Source organism: Neofelis nebulosa, chromosome 3, assembly GCF_028018385.1.
Source record: "Neofelis nebulosa isolate mNeoNeb1 chromosome 3, mNeoNeb1.pri, whole genome shotgun sequence".
Lineage (NCBI taxonomy): Eukaryota > Metazoa > Chordata > Mammalia > Carnivora > Felidae > Neofelis > Neofelis nebulosa.
The window spans coordinates 75,898,588-75,919,902 of NC_080784.1; the positions used below are offsets into that span (position 1 = coordinate 75,898,588).

The window sequence follows — 21,315 nt, forward strand, 5'->3', positions numbered from 1 at the left end:
ATTTAACTTCCCAGAGCAACCAATCCTGACGTGAAATACAATTCATGTGCATGCAGAGTCAATGGAAGTGGGTGGTAGCTTAGCAGGGCCCATTGTTTCTAAGAGAATCCAATAAATCCTGCTTAAATACCACCCATACCTATGAGTGTGCCTGTATATGACCAAGATACCTTCAGCTGTTAAACCAGTTTGCAAAATGACTTTAATCAGAAGGTGCACAAGCCATGGAGGTATTTGCATTCTTCATCTGTTCAGAGGATACAAGGAAGGTAGGTATGAAGGAAGCAATCACCAACTCCGGAAACATCCCCACATGGGTAGGGACCAAGTTAGAGCACCTGGATACGTGGATCTAAAAGGACTGCCAGGGGAGCACCGGGTGGCTCATTTGGTTAAGCGTCTGACTCTTCATTTTGGCCTAGGTCAGGATCTTACAGTTCGTGAGACTGAGCCCCATGCTGGGCTCTGAGCTGACAGCACAGAGCCTGCTTGGAATTCTCTCCCTCTCTTTGCCCCTTCCCCCACTCACATGCTTTTCTCTCAAAAAAACAAAAACAAAACCAAAACCAAACCAAAACAGCAACAACAACAACAAAAACCTTTTAAATAAATAAACAAAAGAACTGCCAGAAGGCTACCTTCAAGGCACATAGGGTAAGGAAGACATTTTCTGGTTTTAATGCCCTGAAAATTAACTTTTAAATTAGCCCTGAGTTCAACATGTCCTTTGTCTTCTGAAGAATGTCATAGTAATTGTGTGTATTATTTACGGAGCGCTTACTCTGTGCCAAACACGAGTCTGGCACTTTATGGAATGATCCCCTTCAACCCTGTTGGTTACCTGTTTTGCAGTATCACTAGCCCCATGATTAGATGAAGAAATTGAGGGTCTTAATGTTTCAGTAACTTGTCTGAGGAAGTACAGCTAATAAAGGACACGTCAAAATCCTAATTCCATCCTGTTCTGAAGCTCACACTAGAAACGAGCCCAGCTTCCTCCCCAGCTTAAACCTACATCTGTGTGATTGCTGTCAAAACAACAAAGGTGATCCAGTGAAGGAAAAACAAATCGATGTAATTCGTAATTTGAGATAATTTAACAACAAAGAGGCAACTGTCTTTGGCTGACTTTCTACTTTGTAATTGGTTGTTTCGGTATCACAAAGACCCAGTCAGAAATGGAGGTGATGGACAGGGGGAAGATACCAAACCCTGTGCTCGTGGCGAGGTGAGCTAACCTATAGTTCACAGAGGGACACCGGTGGAGGTGATCTTTTTCACTGCTCTGACCCCTTCACTCTACACTTACAAATCTAGTCAACCCAACATTGGGAATGTCTCACACCCAGGCCTCTGCTCTTCATCCGCGTGGCTAGGACTCTGATTCTCAGCTCTTGCCAAGCGATCAGAGCCAACTTCTGCCAAGAGGTACCCCATTTCTAGTTCTCTCTCCACTGCAGCCCATTCTCCATATTGCCTTATTTTCCTAAAAACAAAGCCAGCCTGCTCATGCCATTATGCCGTGCATGAACTTCTATTGGCTCCAAAACGCTACAGCATGAATCCAAATTCCCCAGCATTTAGGATGTGAACCCTTCATAATCGGCTTTTGCCAACCCTGTCCCCTGCCTCCCCCACCCCCTCCTCTTTGCTACTGTCCTACAACCCTAGGCACAGTTCAGCTCAGGAATCTGCAGAGTGCTTCTGCAAACAGAACCTTCTTAGAACCCACCACACCCTTTCCTATTTCCGTGTGATGCCCCCTTACACCTGGGAAAAACCTCCCCACCTCCGGGGACGATTCACACTCATTCTCTCTCTGAAGTCACCATTTCCACATACCTGTGCAACAAAGTGCAGAAGATTCATCCCAGGCTTGTTTGCTTTTGTGTCTGCCAATTTGAGCAAAGAAGACAGTTTAAATCCTACTGCATTGCCAGCATACCCTCCCTAAAGAAGACAAATCAAAAGAAAAAATATATACATATACCTCTGCACAGACAAATAAAGTGAGAAACGCAACATTTTAATGCTTTTGAATTTTACTTACTGCATTCATGATGTTCCCTGCCTGCAGCACCAAGTGTAATATTGAATGTAGCTCCTCACACAGCATCAGCTCTGTCAAAAAAGAACACACCACAGTCCCTTCAGCTTAAATGCACACGACAGCGACCACATCCAAGTTCAGGAGAGTCTGAAGCAAACTCTGACCCTACACTGCATACAAAAACTGGAGGAAACAAACAAAGCAGCACATGCTGTGGTAGATCTAACGCGCCATTTGCTACCGGTAATCCACGTCCTAGTGTTTACCTGGGAATCGAATAGGTATGATAGTTAAGTTTCACAAGATACTTCCATAATGAAAAGTTTCAAGTAGTGGAAAATGCAAAGGCCTTATGAAAAGCAGCATACTGTTACAGGAATAACCTTTTTCTCAGCAATTGTTTATTTTTTCCCTTTATATCCATTAGCCTTTGAGACTACATTTATAGAACCTGCAAACAGAGAGCAACATTCTGCTTAGTCAAGGAGCTACAAGGAGATAAAAAATAAACAGGTTGGGATGGCATGTAAATAACTTGCAAAGCACTAACCCTTAGGGGCCAAGCACCCAGAGAATCTGTTTATTTTATTCAAAACTATACATTTCATTTGGATTGGCTTAAAGGTTAAAAAGGAGCTTCTCACTGCAATATGTTTTTAAATTAGCTCTTTATTTTTATTTACTTATCTTTTTAATGTTCATTTGAGAGAGAGAGAGAGAGGGGAAAGTGAGCAGGAGAGAGGCAAAGAGAGAGGGGGCAGAGAATGTGAAATGGGCTTCAAGGTGTCAGCACAGAGCCCAGTGTAGGGCTCGAACCCTTGAACCATGAGATCATGACCTGGGCCAAAGTCAGACACTTAACCGACTGAGCCACTCAAGTGCCCATTTAAATTAGTTCTTTAACAAACACAGAGGCTTTTGTACACACATCTGTGCAAATAAGCAGTATTAAAAATTGTTAATGTATTTAAGAAGCTAAAAAAAAAGCTTATTAAAATTACACGATATATAGAAAATAAAATGTCACCTATGATTTTTTTAAGTTCATATTCTCCAATAAGTGTGGTATTACTTACAAAAACTTACATTTGGATCATTGCCTGTATTATGTTATCTAAGAAGGCCAGTATTTCAAGGTTAACCAGATAAGAAACGTTTCCACCGTGCCCACAAATTTGCCTTGCTCATTATGAAAACTATTCCTCCAACTCGATTTGAAGAGGAAGAACAACTCTTCCAACATTGCTGCGATAGCCTTGGTGTACAGGAAAAAATTAAAAAAAAATTTTTTTTAATGTTTATTTATTTTTGAAGGAGAGAGAGAGAGAGGCAGAGTGCAAGTGGGGGAGGGGCAAAGAGAGAGGGAAACAGAGTATGATATGTGCTCCAGGCTCTGATCTGTCAGCACAGAGTCCAATGCAGGGCTCAAACCCACGAACGGCAAAGATCATGACCTGAACCGAGTTGGATGCTTAACTGACTGAGCTACCCAGGCGCCCCCAGGAAAAAATTCTAAAAGGCCTCTCTACTGAAAGACGAAAAATCGTCCTTAATTCTTAGTCTCCTCTCTAAAATGAATCCGATGGACTGAAGAGAAACATTTTATCTCAACACAGACCAGAGCAACTAAACAGGAAAATCAAATAGGAATCAACAGTTCTACTCTTAACTGATAACTAGAAATCTAGAAAACAACCAAGAGGGAATCAGGCTGGCCCTGAAAACCCTGGAAAATGTGAGGGGTAAGGAGCACTAGGGACTCTGCCTTGGAGATGAGGAGTGCCCACACACATGTGAGGCCTGCCTGCTCAGCGCCAGAAATGCCAGAAGGCCAAACCTCATCACTGTGGAGTGAGACAGCAGAGCAACTCTCAGGAGTCTATCCAAGCTGCGTAAGCAAGCTATTCAAAGAAACAGACATAACCCATTGGCTGCTCTCAAATGTAAATAGCCCACCAGGTGTTAGAGTCTTGAGGGGAAGCAGGTGGGAGAGGAAACAGGGGGCAGAACTATCAGGAACCTGCAGAAGAGTCATGCTGGAGATGCCCAGGAGGAGTCAGGAGGCAAGGAGGTATGCTTCCGGCAAAGCAGGTCCTGGACACCAGGGGCCAGAGTGGGGGAGGAAAAATGCAGCTGGCCTAGGCGCCCAGGCTTTGAGCAGGAGCCAGCACCCACAAGCAGACACTACACACTGCATAGTCAGAGAAAGCTGACCTGGGAGAGGAAGAAGAGCAAGCTGCAAGCAGCAAGCCTTACTCTGAAGCTTGGGATGAAAGAAACCTTCTTCTACAGGAGGATAATATGCTCACTGATGGATTAATTGGCTAATTAATTGACTAATTAATCAATTAATTACTTAGGGAGGAAAGTAAATGGAAATAAACCTTAATTGTCATCCCAGGTAATATCTCATTTCCCTTTTTAGGGTGTAGCAGATCTAGGCGCTTGCACTTCTAATTTCAATTGAATAGTTTTTATTTATTTATTTTTTTAATTTTTATTTATTTTTTCACCGTTTTATTTATTTTTGAGACAGAGAGAGACAGAGCATGAACAGGGGAGGGGCAGAGAGAGAGGGAGACACAGAATCGCAAGCAGGCTCCAGGCTCCGAGCCATCAGCCCAGAGCCCGACGCGGGGCTCGAACTCACGGACTGCGAGATCGTGACCTGAGCTGAAGTCGGACGCTTAACTGACTGAGCCACCCAGGCGCCCCATCAATTGAATAGTTTTTAAAAATAAGCTTATACCGGGGCTCCTGGGTGGGTCAGTCGGTTAAGCGTCCGACTTCCACTCAGGTCACAATCCCGCGCTTCATGGGTTCGAGCCCTGTGTCAGTCTCTGTGCTGACAGCTCACAGTCTGGAGCCTGCTTCAGATTCTGTGACTCCCTCTCTCTCTGCCTCCCCCCTCCGCCCCACCCCGCTTGCACTCTGTCTCCCAAAAAGAAATAAACATTAAAAAAAAATTTTTTAAGATAAAAAAAAAAAAAAAGCTAATACCAAGCTGGTGCAGCCACTGTGGGAAACAGTAAAGAGGTTCCTCAAAAACTGAAAAATAGAATTACCATATGATCTGGTAATTCCACTACTGGGTATTTACCCCAAATATATGAAAACACTAATTCAAAGGGATACATGCACCCCTATGTTTATAGCAGCATTATTTACGATAGCCAAGATATGCAAGCAACCCAAGTGTCCACTGACTGATGAATGGATAAAGAAAACATGGTGTATATATATATATACACAATGGAACATTAGTCAACTATAAAAAACAATGAAATCTTGTCATTGGCAACAATATGCATGGATCTAGAGGATATAATGCTAAGTGAAATAAGTCAGAGAAAGACAAATACCACATGATTTCACTCATATGTGGAATGGAAGAAACAAAAACAGAGAAAAAGAGACAAACAAGAAAACAGACTTAATTACAGAGAACAAACTGGTGTTTACCAGAGGGGAGGTAGGTGGGGGGATGGGAGGAAGAGGTGATAGGGATTATGGAGTGCACTTGTCATGATGAACACCGAGTGATGTATAGAATTGTTGAACACTACATTGCACACCTGAAACTAAGATCATACTGTACATTAAGCACATTGGAATTAAAAAAGTAAATGAATTTGTAAAAATTAAGAGAAGAATGCTTACTAAAAAGAATAAATATTTGGGGTGCCTGGGTGGCTCAATCGGTTAAGCATCCGACTTCAGCTCAGGTCACGATCTCACGGTTTGTGAGTTCGAGCCCTGCATTGGACTCTGTGCTGGCAGCTCAGAGCCTGAAGCCTGCTTCGGATTCTGTGTCTCCCTCTATCTCTGCCCCTCCCCTACTCGCACTCTGTCTCCCTCGGTCTCTCAAAAACGAGTAAGAAAAGAATAAATATTAAAATAAAATAAACTGCTACCAAAATTAATAAAAACAAATTACACGAAGCATCACGCATTCACTTACCTTTTGTAGCAGTTCTTAGAATTGTTATGTCTGTGTATAGAGAAGAACAAGAAGGTAAAAATTCCTTCTTTAGCACCATGGCTTCAATCCGAAGTGAATAGCTGAAAAATAAAAAGTAAAACTGTAGAATTTTATGTCATTAATTTTAAAACCTTACTCTGAAAAGAAGAGTGATGGATTATCCTTACTTTGGCACCTGAATCAAGTAGTGCAGAAAGGAATCTGCCAGCGACAGCTTGGACACATCTCCACTAAATGTTTTTAATTTCTTTATCTAAAAGACAAATGGAAAAGAAGGCAGACAAAAAAATAACTTATGATTAAAAGGTAACATTATTTTAAATTTCGTCTTAAAATTCCTTTAAGAAAATGAGACTTCAGTGCTCAATTCAAATCAAAAATGTAGGCCCAAGAAAAGACAGAAAAGGCAATCACCACATTTACTATGTTGTTTTTTGAAAGAATGATAAACCAAACAAATCAGAAAGAGAAGAGTTGTGTCACGTTTGTGGGTATAAACAATCCCGATCAAACCACAGAACCGGAGCCACAGGAATCCTCAGGGAGGTTACTAAAGGGTCAGATCTAAGGATGAAAATTTTCTGTAAAGTTATAATCTGGAAGGGAGATCACTGGGAGAAGACAGAAAAGACTGGGTTACCATTATAACATGGTCCTCTAAGTTCTTTTTTTGTTTGTTTAAAAATTTTTTTTTAACGTTTATTTATTTTTGAGACAGAGAGAGACACAGCATGAACGGGGAAGGGGCAGAGAGAGAGGGAGACAAAGAATCGGAAGCAAGCTCCAGGCTCTGAGCCATCAGCCCAGAGCCCGACGCGGGGCTTGAACTCGCGGACCGCGAGATCGTGACCTGAGCTGAAGTCGGACGCTTAACCGACTGAGCCACCCAGGCACCCCTGGTCCTCTAAGTTCTTAATGAAAAAATCTTAATATTTTGGGTATTCTGGATATAAAATATTCTGACTGGGTAAGTGCTAACCGACCTTGCTGTGGCCCAAGTCCCCCTCCACAAGAGTAACTTTATAGGAAGGGGATACTGTGTGCTGAGGCCACTACACTCTGGCTCTCCAGAAGGAAGGTAAAAAGGAAAATGGCTTAAGCAGCTGAGGTCAAGGTCAAGACTTCCCCCTATGAAAAAAATCAAGTAATAAAACAATATGTACAGTCAGATCCCATTTCTATAAATTTTTTAAAAAGCGTCCACTATGCCCCCCCCCCACCCTCCATGTACACACCTTATACACAGGCAAAAGACTAAAAAGGGCCACTTACACGGGTGATAGGATTAAGGCGACTATTGTTTTCTTCTGCTGCTCATTTTTATTTTCTCACGTCTACAATGAACATGCATTACTCTTGTAAAACATTAAACTCAACTAAAAGTTATTCTTTCAACCATAGCAAAGAAAAACAAGAGTTCTGACATGGGAACATAGCCAAACAGCTAGCAGGTGGGGATGGAAGCAAAGAGAGAGTTCTCAAACTGCATCAGAGCAAGTCAATGCCTTCCTCACATAGAAAACAGGACCCACCCAGTGGAAGAAACTCTTTTACGTCCCCTGTAGTAGTATAGCATCTTCCAACAAAAATACTTTACGGTAAGTAGAACCTTGGGACTACTTTTAAGTAGACGGCCTATCTCTGCAGCTAACTGTTGCCAATAAGCACCTACCACCTCTCAGGACTCTTTATAAAGCTTACTACTCTCTTCCATCCCCTGGGTTATGGGGGGGTCCCATAAAAATAACATGATGTCTCTGTCTCTTGGAAAATAGGAAACGACAGTTCCAAAACACAGGGGAGGGAAAATCTGCAAAGATCCACAAGCTGAAGTAGCTACATCAACTACCTGAAAATTCAAAATGTAATAGTGCAGACTCACTGGTGGTTAAGACTGCGGTGTTTTTGGTTTTGGGTTTTTTTTCCCCAACGGGCAGAAAATAGCCATTTATCAAACTGCATTATTTCCCCTACCTTTAGGGCCCCAAAGTGAATTTACCATTTTTAGCCATACTCAGTTTAAGGGCAGACGGAATTTCTGGTTTAGCTAAACCCAAACCAGTGCCTGGCTGAACCGAGAAAGCCACAGGATGAATCCTGATCCCTTGTGAACTAGAGTTTGGTAGTTCACTATATATGGGCAGGGGCAGATTGAGGTTGTACCTTTTGTAAGACCATCTATGCAGCATGTGCAAAGCTTCTGAAAACAGCACAATTTTCTGTCTAAAACATAGGAATAGGTCATGCTAAATCAACTTGGTAGATATTTCTATTAAACATGTGCTCAACTCTAACTGAACAATGATTAATCTCCTTCACTTGTATAAAGAGCTAAAAAATGTTTATGGATTTCAAGAGAATAGTGATGGAAAGATAGTCCTGAATTTAAGTGCCATGTATACAGTTCTTAGTTCCATTTCAAAATGAGCCTTATGTTCATTAAGAGGGATTATCGTACCTTCGCAGTGGTAGGGAGGTAAAAGAGAGGTGAACAAACCCTATAATTATTGTGCATTCTTGTCATCATCAAACAGCATTTATCAAACATTGTTAGGCATAATTTTGTTGGCTGAGCCAAGTGACTCTCATTATGACCTGGCTGTGCCCGGTTTCTGTCCTAATAGCAAACAGCATGCTCCTTAAGACTCACACATTCCAAAGGGCAGACCTCCTTCATCCCATCTAATTCCACTCACATGGCCTTGAAATAGCAAGATTTCCCACCAACAAACTCACCCAACAGAAGACCTTGGGGCTTTCCCCCTGTCATTCCCCTCCCAGGGGCAGAGTCAGCAAAGAAGGTAGGGATGAAGTGATGAAAATGTCAAAGGACGCAACCAACCTGATGCCAGAGAGAACAGAAAATCTCTACCACCTTCCCGCCCTTTATCCTTGACAGTGATGCAGGGATGGGGCACCAGCCCCAACACAGGGAAGGGCTTGCAGGCTGGGTCAGGGCTCCCTTCCACCGTCCTCCCGGCTCCTACACAAGCCTCTTCCCTGTCCCCTCTCTGGGCACAGGAATACTTTTCAGGACAAAGAACCCACTCCCACTGCTTTTATTTCTGGGTCTACCCTCTTCCTCTGCAAGTTTCAACTACGAGTTTAAGGCGAGATGAACAAACAACGCCAGATAAAAGATTTGTGGTGAAGGGCAGAGAGATCCTGAAAACAAATTAACCTTCTGCTGGCTTGTCAGCTGAGAATGCGGGACAGAAAAGGGCTGTTTCCGCTCGTATTTTCAACATGCTGATAAGATTACGGTATCATTCAAGTGACACTCACACTGGTCCTCTGTGAAAGTAGGGGTGATGAAAAGGCTGGGAAGCCAGTGCGGTGCAAGGCGGGGTCTTGAGAACCTTTGCCCTTCCTTCCTCAAAGGGAGGCAGTGGAGCGCAGCAGAAGGAACTGTTGTGGGCTCAAATCACGCGCAAATCCACCTTCCTCAACGGCTTATCAACTATGTGCCACTAGATGGGCTCTGGCTAACTTGTGTGAGCCTCAGTTTCCCCTCTGTAAAATGAGGAGTATCTTACAATGTTGCTAGGAGAATTAAATGAAAGAGACACACTAAATAATCCCAGCTATGGTTTAGTGACTTTCTATGTGCCAGGCACTGGGCTATGGACGCACTTGAGCACATTATCTCGCTCGACTGGATTTTGCCCTGCCCAGTGCCTGGAACACGGGGACACTCAATAAATGTTTAGTCCCTTCTTGTGCAAAAAATGAGCACAGAACGTTACACCACAGACTTAGCAACATGCAGTTACGCAGACACTTGTGCATTTATTAACATATTTCTGCCACATTCCTAAACCTCTCTCACTTGGCACTGACTCCCTCTTGGCCTCATCCCCATCCTCCACCCTCCACCAAGACTCTGGGGTCAGCCCTGGTCCGGGTGGTGCCAGAGGCCATGCAGCACTCACAACAAGGCCTTGCAGGGGGCACTGGTCATGAGGTGGCTTCGGCTTTCCCTAAGACTCCCCTGGCCAGGCCAGTGCAGAGCCCCAGAGTGGGTTAGGGAGGGGCGCCAAGATGCCCGGGGACTGTCAGGGTGTTCCTGCTGAAGGAAGCTCCCAGTTGAGTGTGGAGGGTGTGGTGAACTGAAGCCAGGAGTCAGTAATGTAAACAAGAAGGAGTGTGACCAAGCTTGTCGGATATTCAGACTGAGGATGACCCTGCAGAGGAGGGAGAAGCAGCTGCAGCCTGGCTCAGTGGCTGGGACGCCTATCGGGATCCCAGGGCGGTGTTTCATCCCAGCAGGACACTGTCTCCGGGGTCAGCTAATTGTCTGGGGGTGAGTGAAAGCCTCAGGACTCAGGGCAGCGCCTGGGTGGGTTTTCGTCATCTTGCCCTTAACATCCCCCCCACCACACATTTGAATTATATCCCACACACAACTCAAAAAGCAGGGTTCTTTTAAACACGAGAGGTTTGACAGCTAAGCTGCTTCTCTGAAAAATCCCAGAGTCTTCCACAGCCTTTGCATTCTCTAATCACCTCTGAATTTAAAATTAGAAATGAAGACATTAAGAAAACTGTACTTAATCTGCCAGCTCTTCATGGCACAAAGCTGGCAGTCTCCCCCATGCCTAACCTCCATTTAGTTAGAAACTCAGAGTTTTTTAGAGCATATTCACATGTACTATCAAATCTGATCCTCACTTAAATAAACGATGAGGTCAGTTAGGAGTGGGAACCAGAACAGCCCTAAGGAGGAGGCACGAAAAAAGCCCAAGCAGGAGTAAGATTTTGAGAACAACGCAATCCTTTTAAAATTCAAATCAATTAAATCCTACCCATCCTCATTAAAGGTTTTTGGGACTCTCATTCTTTACATTAAAAAGAGAGAAAAAGAAAAAGAAAAAGAAAAAGAAAAAGAAAAAGAAAAAGAAAAAGAAAAAGAAAAAGAAAAAGAAAAAGAAAAAGAAAAAGAAAAAGAAAAAGAAAAAGAAAAAGAAAAAGAAAAAGAAAAAGAAAAAGAAAAAGAAAAAGAAAAAGAAAAAGAAAAAGAAAAAGAAAAAGAAAAAGAAAAAGAAAAAGAAAAAGAAAAAGAAAAAGAAAAAGAAAAAGAAAAAGAAAAAGAAAAAGAAAAAGAAAAAGAAAAAGAAAAAGAAAAAGAAAAAGAAAAAGAAAAAGAAAAAGAAAAAGAAAAAGAAAAAGAAAAAGAAAAAGAAAAAGAAAAAGAAAAAGAAAAAGAAAAAGAAAAAGAAAAAGAAAAAGACTAAGGACTGTTTAGCATATAAGACCCAGGGTAAATTATGATTTAATGTACCTTCCCTTCAGGACTTTAAGACTCTCCACTAACATTAATAAATGCTGTTAATTAATCTTAGCTTAGATAAATTACACTTAATTTGCAAACAGAAAACCTGACATAGAAAGAGAGGTTCAGGTTACCAAATACACCTAGAATATCCAGTTACCTCGTAAGACCCTCAAGTTGGCATTGTGAGTTTATCATTGATCGATATAAAAGAAAAATTACAGATATATACTTCTCTTGTTATCAATGGCACTAAAGTCGAATTCCATAAATTATGTCTGGGAAGAAGAGAGGGATGCGGGAGGAGGAAGCAGTGGTATGTGTAGAAAGGATAACTTACACTTTTTACTTTAAGATCCTGTATTATTCAAATGTTTACAAGCATATGTATTCATGTAATTTCTTACTGAAGTTTTTCAGGGTCCCCTTCTTCAAAAATAATCGGCACCATGACAATGTTATAAACTGTTTTTTTCTATCAAGCTCCTAACCATTCAACAGTTCAGTTAATTCAGTCCAAAAAAAAGATCAATAACTTTATATTGTAGTACTATATTGCTATCACAGCAATTTTCACCTTTTAGTCAATTAGACATTTATTAACAGTTTACCTACCTCTCCCAAATTTTAGAGCATATCCATCCCAAAGCGGTTTCGTTTTACTTTTTTGTTTAAAAAGTGTATGTATTTATAAAATAACCTGGGTACAGCCTAGGCAAAAACCATCACTGGAAGATGGAAAAGGAAACCAAAGTTCATATTCAGGTCCCACATGCCGAGTACCACATCCAGCGCATAGCTAGGCTTTCAGCATCGTGACAATCCAGCGAGGCAAGCACCATCATCCTCTCTGCATAGGTGTGGAAACTGAGTTCACTGGAGTTAGGAAACTTGCAAGGGTACAGCTCCAGTTTAAACCTAGATTCCCTAACTCCACAACTTACACTCCCTCTCTTAGGTGACTTTTTACTTTTAGGTGAGAAAACTCTGGCTCCGAGTAGCAGAGTCCCCTTCCCATGTGAGTTTTGACACTCTGAAAAATGTTAAGGTTTTATCATCACTCCTAACATCTAAAATTCATGTGCCAAATTCCTTACCTCCTCTGACTCTGGCAAAAGCTTAAGAAATTCTCGCAGCGTCTCTGATCCATAATGTTCACTCTTTCCTTGATGAATATCTTCTACGATGGACTGAGGAGACCTTGAAAAGACAATTAATCAGATTCCATTTCACATTTGCTGAAGTGCCAAAGAAACACAAGCCAGTGGAAATTAAAACAAATCACCTCCACCCTCCTGCCATCCCGCCTTCTTCCCAGTCTGAGGGACATGCTGTGTCAGTGATCACAAGAGCCCCACTGCCAGGGAAAGCAGGGATGTTGACACGCTCTTCACCCAGAAGCCCATCCTTGGGCATCCCAGAAAGGCAGCAACCACTGGGGGTCTTCTCTGGGTGAAGAAAAGCAATCCCCTTTGGTCACATGGAAACCTGGCAAGCCTTTCCTTTCCACTTTAGAACACTGGCATTTAACCACTGTTGACTCACCAGTCCAACTTCCACTCGAGGGGCAACACTACAGATGAATTTATAAATTCCCTGACATGACAGGCTTGAACAGACACCCCTAGGCAACTCTCCCTGTACTTCAAGCCACTAGGTTCTGTTTTCATGTAGGAAAACAGCAGAGAATGACAGACACTTGGGTACTCATCACACCATGTATCTAACAAGGGTATACAAGTATGAGGAATGACTTTTGCTTTTATTAGAAGCTGAATTTCAGCTCAGCCACATCCAGACTGATGCTGACAGTGTGGATGAGACTAAAGTTGCAAATATGTGCAAAAACCTTACTTCTTAAATTGCTTAAGAAATATCCCAATGTTCATGCTCCGTTTTGCATCCAAGATAGTAATCTGAAAAAAATAGACACACGTAAGACTAGTAAAGTACAAATAAAAAGAGTTGGAGGAAAGGAGAGAATTAAAACCTATCAAAATACGACACTAATTTATAAGAGAATAACTTCCAATATGTAAATCTGGTGATTAATCGATATACCTAATGCAGCTTTGCAAACATTAAAATATTATCATCTCTCCAAATTTTCTGCAATGATATATTTCCTTGACTATAATAACTATACATACCTATTTTATTTTTAATTTTTTTAATGTTTGTTTATTTTTGATAGAACACAAGGTGGGGAGAAGAGAGAGAGGGAGACACAGAATCTGAAGCAGGCTCCAGGCTCTGAGCTGTCAGCACAGAGCCTGACATGGGGCTCCAACCCAAAGACCATGAGATCGTGACCTGAGCTGAAGTTGGTCACCCAACCAACTGAGCCACCCCAGGCGCCCCGTACATATCTATTTTAATCTTATATAACTTTTTTAAAAGTTTTAAAATGTTTACTTATTTTTGAGAGAGAGAGAGAGACAGAGAGAGAGAGAGAGAGAGAATGGGGGATGGGGAGAGAGAAAGGGAGATACAGAATATGAAGCAGGCTCCAGGCTCCAAGCTGTCAGCCCAGAGCCCAACATGGGGCTCGAACCCACAAGCAGTGATATCATGATCTGAGCTGAATTCAGATGCTCAATCGACTAAACCACCCAGGTGCCCCTCTTACATGACTTTTAATGAATAATGTATATTAAAATTTTTTTAATTTAGCAATTTCCTCTTAGAATAACTAACAGCCTGCATTTAAAAGCCCAAATTTGACAAGAGCACACTGTATGCATTGTATGTTAGCTAACTTGACAATAAATTATATTTAGAAAGAAAGAGAAAAAAATAATAAAAGCCCAAATTTGAAAAACAGGTGTCTTAGCATAGCAAGATCATATGAAATTTAAACTAAGAAAGTAAAAAATAACTGAAGATATTGCAGAGTCCCAACCCTGATTTAGGGATATAGAAGGACCAATACTGTTATTTTCAGAAATGTAATAAAATTAATTTTTTTTCAAAAAGAAAAATTTCTTTTCATTGAAAAAGAATATATATGTCCAATAGCCCTTTCAGGAGGAGGTAAGAAAGTCTTCTAAATTTTACTTACTCAAAATTTATAAAGGAAAATTCTTGTGCTGTCTTTCACCAAGTCTAAGATCCATGTTAACATCTCTGAAATCAGGAGGTATCTTACAATGTATGGCGTCTTTGAGTTAATGAAATACGGTGCTATTCTAATGTACTGTCAAAACCCGGATTTTGGCTGCAATAGGTTTTAGCTGTCCAAAATCAATAATTGGGCAGGGTTTTATCAGACTAGAAATTAGACAGAACCTTTTTTGGACAGTGGGGTGGATGTTGTTATTATAAACAGAAGTTTTTCTTTCTCTGGCAGCATATATACAAGAGGCGTGGAGGCAAGATAGCCTTAAAACTGCTGCAATTTTTTTCATCTGGTTTTTGGTAAAGGGAGACTAGCTAAAACAGGAATGTTGTTATAATTCTCTTCCTTTCCAAATGTATGTGATTCATTGTGAACAAAAGAGAATCAGGTTTCAGATTAAATTCCTGGTCTCTGGGCCTACTTCTAAGTTTATAAGCAGCAGCAAGAACTGTTAACCCAATTTAATGGCACTTCCTGGCTATAAGGTTAAATTTTTACAAGAGTATGGCGGCCTCCTTTCGAAGACTAATCTTAAACAATCACATTATTTACTATCCTAGGGGTTTACTTTATGTTCACGCAATAACCTGCCAGCCATAAAATAAACTCCCAAGCAATCAGGACAGGCTCCTTATTGGACTCCTACCCAAGGACTATAGTTCAAGTTGAGTGTGAAGGTAGGGGAGAAGAGGGGGGAAGAGAGGGAGAGAATAAAATCTGTCAACCTTAACACCCTTTAATGAGGAAAGCCCACACCAGACAGAGGAATCTAAATTCAGTAAGACAGAAAACTATGTCTTATTATAATTCATAAATTAAAAAGCCACAAGTAAGAACACGTACACTGATACAGTGACAGACATTTCCAAAGAACTTCCTCAGCACACACTTCTTGCCCCCAACTCCAATCTCCACCCTTAACCTTCTGATGCTCTGTGCCCTTGACGGATTCACAGCTACTGCTGCTGGAAGTGACAGAGAAATTACTCTTATTGTTCCTATCTGACAAATAAGGAAACCGAGCCTCAGAGATGTCATTTTTTATACTTTCCCCAAAGCAACACGAGAACTGAAATGCTAGCCTGGGTCTCTCTGGTTCCTTTTCTCTCTAGTTCCTGTGAGTTTTAACACTGCTGAGGACACAGGAATATTAGAGAAGTGGCAATGTTCCCCCACCGCCTCGGGCGGGTATCCACATTGGGATGTTCCTCCAGGAATGGGGGCAGATCTATAGAAAGCCATCCACAGGGCCTGGCCAGGTTCCCTGGAGACTCCAGAGCTGTCTGTGTGGGATGATGGAGAGAAATCGTGTTCTCACAGCTGACACAGCCTCCAGGAGCTGCTGTCATACTTGACACAGAGCAGCCACAGCCTGGGGCAGCGACTGTCTCCATCGCTTGAAGCAAACCTTCTGAAACTGGTCGCTAATTTAAGACAATTCAGCAACAGTCCCAAGAAAAACCTGGGCTGGCCATCACAGAGCACCTTCCAGGGAAAACGACAGGAAAATGAGACAACTGGCTGCCTTCCAGGGACAGTCCCATTCTCTCCTGGCATCCTCAGATTTGCCTAGTGCACAATCTGGCTCTCTCTCACAGGTTATCATATCCGATCCTTCTAAAGGAGTGTTATAAAAGTGTCTGTTAAAGTGCTTTAAAGTAGATTATCATTTCACCTGTAAATTAGCTTATCTTACTTCCCAAAGGCTTGCCGCCTCAGAGCTGGGCAATTCAGGAACCCCATACGTGTGGGACTGGGTGGTGTTTTGGAAGCATCCAGAGCAGTGGACTGCACAGGCTGAGACAGACAGCCTCAGGAACAAGGATTCCCTCCTTGCCTACCAGTTCCAGTTGAAGGTAATCTACTTTTCTGAACACTGCAGGACACGGACGCGGGACCTGGACAGAAGTCAGGGCCTGTCTTAGCAGGTGCAGCCAGCGTACTGTAGAGTTCAGGGGCTTTCCCATGAAAGGCGCACTCAAGAGTTAAGCCAGCCCTGGTGAACAAGGGGCTCACCTTGTGCCACCCCGAGGACTTCCCACCAGGATGTGAAGTGGCCCTGCTAGGGGAACAGGCTCCTCACAGACTGCCAGGGTGGCCCGGGGGGCTCCGCCACCCTGAGGCACTGAGACTGCACGCAGCACTCAGTAAAGGGTGTGATTGGCTGTACCGCTCCTCTTGTGCAAACCTCCAGATAAGTGCTCCTACCTCCTCCCACAATTATTTGTTTTGTTTATTTAGAGGCAGGGAGGGAGGGAGACAGAGAGAGAGAGAGAGAGAGAGAGAGAGATCCCATGCACAGGGGAGGGGCAAAGACAGAGGGAGACAAAGAGAATCCCAAGCAGGCTCAGTGCTGTCCGCGCAGAGCCCAACATGGGGCTCGAACTCACGAACCATAAGATCATGACCTGAGGCCAAATCAAGTGTCAGGATGCTTAATCAAGGCGCTCCCCCACCCCTCTACAATTCTTGTACTTTTATCTACTACCAACTACTACAAAATCTGCCTCCCCTGTTCTTTAAAGAGAAGAAATAGCTTTTCGTTTTTAGTTGTGGTAAAATACACGTAACATTTACCATCTTAACCATTTTTTTTTTCAAGTAATCTCTACACCCAACATGGGGCTCAAACTCACAACCCCAAGATTAAGAGTTGCAGGCTCTACTGAATGAACCAGCCTGGAGGCCCCCATCTTAACCATTTTTAAACGGTATCATCAACTGCCTTCACACTGTTGTGCACCCATCACCACCACATCCACAGAACTCTTCCCATCTTGCAAAATTGCAACTCTGTACCCATTAAATCCTAACTCCCCATTTCCTCCTTCCTTCAGCCTCTGGCAACCACCCTTCTACTTGCTGTCTCTATAAATTGGACCATTCTGGGTACTTTACATTAAGTAGAATCATACAGCATTTGTCCTTTTGTGAATGGTTTATTTCCCTTAACATAATATCTTCAAGGTGGAAGAAGAAATTTTTAAGCCACTTTTGTTTCAATATATCCAAGAGAGCTTCCTTGACTACTTTAAGTACCACTAAATGGTGTTTATTTCAATGCCATGTCAAATTCTGAAAAGCAAAATTTTAAAAATCTTCCTGTATCCTCTACAGATGTAGCTTTTGGTTTCTGAGGTTTTTTATGTGTACTTTTCCAGCCCAGGTTTGGGGAAAAATATAAAAACCTAGGTTGTTGTTTTTTTTTCTTCTTTCAAATGTATTTCAAATACTCATCTAGTTCTGTAGTTCTGGATTGAGCATGTCCCAGAATTCTAGAACTTACTGGGATCATAACAAAAATTGAGAAATAACTGATAACCTGAATGACTGTGAGAGAATAAGATATTTCTTCTCAGAAACTTAGAAAAAGCAATCTTCCTTCCATGCTCTCTTCCTCTTTCTCTTTTTCTAGTAAGTGATTTCAGTTATTTCTTACATGGTATTATTAATTAATGTTAAGTGTAAAGATTAATTCAGGGACACCTGGGTGAATCGGTCAGGTTAAGCGTCCGACTTTAGCTCAAGTCATGATCTCACGGTTCATGAGTTCAAGCCCCGCATCGGGCTCTGTGCTGACAGCTCAGAGCCTGGAGCATGCTTCGGATTCTGTGTCTCCCTCTTTCTCTGTCTGTCTCTCCCTCCCTCCCTCCCTCCCTCTCTCTCTCTTAAAAATAAACATAAAAAAAATTTTTTTAATGTAAATATTACTACAGACATCATATTGTGTTCCAACATTTGTATCTTCTTTTCTTTTTTTTATTTCACTTTGACGTATACTTGACAAATAAAATTGTAAGATATTTAAAGCGTGCATCATGCTTATAATGATATATGTAAACATGGTAGAAGGACTCCCCCATCTATCACCTCCCATATTTATCTCTTTTTTCTCTTCTTTGGAGAAAGGCATTTAAGTTCCACTCTCTTAGCAGATTTCAGTTATACAACACAATGTTATCAACTGTAGTCACTGTATTACATCCTCGGGCTTCATTCATCTTGTGTTTTCTTTGTCAGTCCCAATTCTGATGTATCATATGGGCAAATACTCCCTTTGCATCCTTGGTTCAGTTCTGCCAGCTCAGTTACCTTTAGTTTCCTTTAGAAGATACCACTTGGCCAAGACAGTCCCTTCCCTTAAGAGCATTTCATATTCTAGAGGGAGGCAGGTACAGACCCAACTAACCAGTGTGAGTGAGGCTCTGAGGGGGCTGGGGAGCCACAGTAACAGATGGACAGGGAACACCTCAGGGAAGAGGTCAGTGAACTCCAAAAAGAAGGTGGAGCTTGAGCTGACTCTTGTTATTATTATCTCCAGTAATATATTTTTGTTATTTCTAATTACTTTATTATACTTTAATTATTACTCTAACATTTGTAGCTTCCTGAAGTTAATTTATAGGTAACAGAGATACAAGGATAGCAATATTTCATAACCTCCTCCTCCACGTACTAAATGTTTTCATTTACTATTTTGAGTGTTGTTCTTCCTAAATCCAGTCATTCCTGAACCCAGCTCTTCCTTATCTTCTAGCAACTTCTTTCTTTGGAGTATAATGGAACTTATTTGTAATGCTTTATGCGCTCTTTGAAGTAGCAGTCAACCACATAATGGCAGGCCACTTCTGTAGGAGGTTATTTCACATATTTCAAGGGGACATTATCTGATCTCTGGCATGTCTGAACCTCCAGAATTATGGCCTGTGTAGTGGCAGGTTGGGATGCCATGTTTCCAGGCTCAGGATGGGTCCCTCTGCCAAGCCTGCTGTTCAGGGTATTGTCCATTCCACACAGACAGGTGGTGACAACTATTACGTTTAACCCTGGGCTCCACTTACTACCAAGTAAATCGGAAGATTTATTATCAGGCCTTGTGGAAACTATAACTGCTGAGTTGTAATTTCTTTAGAAGAAAATCTAATGGGGGAAGAAAATAGCATGTACTGTAGTCTTTTACTGAAAAATTTAAAAAGTATATATACTTCTAGCCATGTTGGAGATAGCATGAAAAATTGAAAATAATTCCGGATAACCCTCTGTTATATGACAGTATTACCTAATACACTTAAATCCTTCTACCTAACTACTTATCCTATCTGAGTACTAAAGAGTTGGAGAGTTATATTATCTTATGACTACACAGTCATGGTGATTTAATTTTTCTTTCTAGCGACTCTCAGCTTAGGACCTACAAGTATTAAAAGTGAAAATACTTGCACACCCATGTTCATAGCAGCACATTCACAAGAGCCAAAATGTGGAGCAACCCAAATAGCCATCGATGGATGACCAGATCCATCAAAACGTGGTATCTACGTACAATGGAATATCATTCAGCCTTAAAATTCTGACACATACTGGAACATGGAGGAGCCTTAAGGACATTATGCAAAATAAACTGTTACCAAAAGACAAATACCACATGATTCCATTTAAAAACGGTTAAGATGGGGGCACCTGGGTGGCTCAGTCGGTTAAGCGTCCGACTTCAGCTCAGGTCATCATCTCACGGTTCATGGGTTCAAGACCCGTGTCGGGCTCTGTGCTGACAGCTCAGAGCCTGGAGCCTGCTTCGGATTCTGTGTCTGCCTCTCTCTGCCCCTCCCCTGCTTGTACTCTCTCTCTCTCTCTCTCAAAAATAAAACACTAAAAAAATTTTTTAAATGGTTAAGACGGTAAATGTAATATGTATTTTATCACAATTAAAAATAATTTTAACAATAATCATTATTTAATTTTAGTTATTTTTTAAGTGAAAGCAAAAAAAAAAAAAAAGTAAAAATGCATCTAGGGTGAGGGGGTGGAGGGGGATGAGGGGAAAGACTTTTTATTCCTGAATTTTAGATGCGGCCTAGAGATTGACATTTCTGCTCCTGCCGTAGTTCAGAAAAGATGCCATACTCCCTGCTATTTCCCTCCCTAAGTGGTTCTTAACCCCTCTTGAGTTTGCAGACATAAAGCTGCAAGTTCCTTGAAGCCCCTCAAACCATCATTTGGCAAAATAAAGGTCTCCAATTTATAAAGGATGCCACCCATTCCAACCTGGGAGGTGCCTTCCCAGGAACCTGGTGAGCTAGACCCCCTTCCATCTGTTAGAGGCGGTATCCTGAGACATGTGGTCCACTTCCACATGTGCCCACCCGCTCTCTCCTTCACAGTCACTGACATTCAGTAAAGAGAACTAGGAAACAATGGTGAGAAATGCCCCACTGTACAATAAGAAGTCTCTGCTGGACGCTGGGGCAAAGGCCAGGGTACTAAGGAAGTGACTTCTTGCTCTTTCCAATACTGAAAGGATACGCTAAGAAATAAAAGGGCTTCACATAAAGGGAAGGAGCAGGGAAAGTCTATGCTCAGCAGGGGAGGGCGCTAGGGACAGTCCTGAAGACTTCCTGTCAAATATACTTTACACACTTAATTCCAATCCCAGCATTTCCACATTTTATAATTAATCGACTCTTGGCTATTTCAACAGAGGACCATACCACCAAGTTCAAGGACCCCCAAGTGAATTCGTGGAGAGAAGAAATTCATACGCTCCTGGGACACACAGAGAAAAGAGGTCAAGACTGTCAACTCAGGAATTCAATCATGCAGAGAGATGCGACTCCATCCCAGAGCCCTGCCTACTCTCTTACCTGATCCACTCCATCTTTGACCTATTTCTTCTGTTCCTGTAGAACAGATTTTAAAAATCATACATTTGGGGGCACCTGGGGGGCTCAGTCAGTTAAGCGTCCGACTTCAGCTCGGGTCATGATCTCATGGCTGGCTTATGGATTCAAACCCCACATTGGGCTTTGTGCTGAGAGCTCAGGTCCTAGGCCTGGAGCCTGCTTCTGAATCCGTGTCTCCCTCCTTCTCTGTCCCTCCCCTTCTCACACTCTGTC

General features: G+C 42.0%; 1 protein-coding gene across 5 annotated transcripts in view; it reads right to left on the bottom strand.

The window, feature by feature from the left end:
* Positions 1-21,315, bottom strand: part of FHDC1 (FH2 domain containing 1) — a 43,196-nt gene that overhangs the window by 12,941 nt on the left and 8,940 nt on the right. For all 5 annotated transcript variants that reach the window (XM_058721141.1, XM_058721139.1, XM_058721140.1 and 2 more), the window contains exons 3-8: positions 13,159-13,220; positions 12,402-12,504; positions 6,200-6,285; positions 6,012-6,112; positions 2,051-2,121; positions 1,843-1,950 (exon numbers count right to left, since the gene is read on the bottom strand). In XM_058721141.1, the coding sequence (XP_058577124.1) occupies positions 1,843-1,950; positions 2,051-2,121; positions 6,012-6,112; positions 6,200-6,285; positions 12,402-12,504; positions 13,159-13,220 (531 nt within the window). The remainder of the gene's footprint in view (positions 1-1,842; positions 1,951-2,050; positions 2,122-6,011; positions 6,113-6,199; positions 6,286-12,401; positions 12,505-13,158; positions 13,221-21,315) is intronic.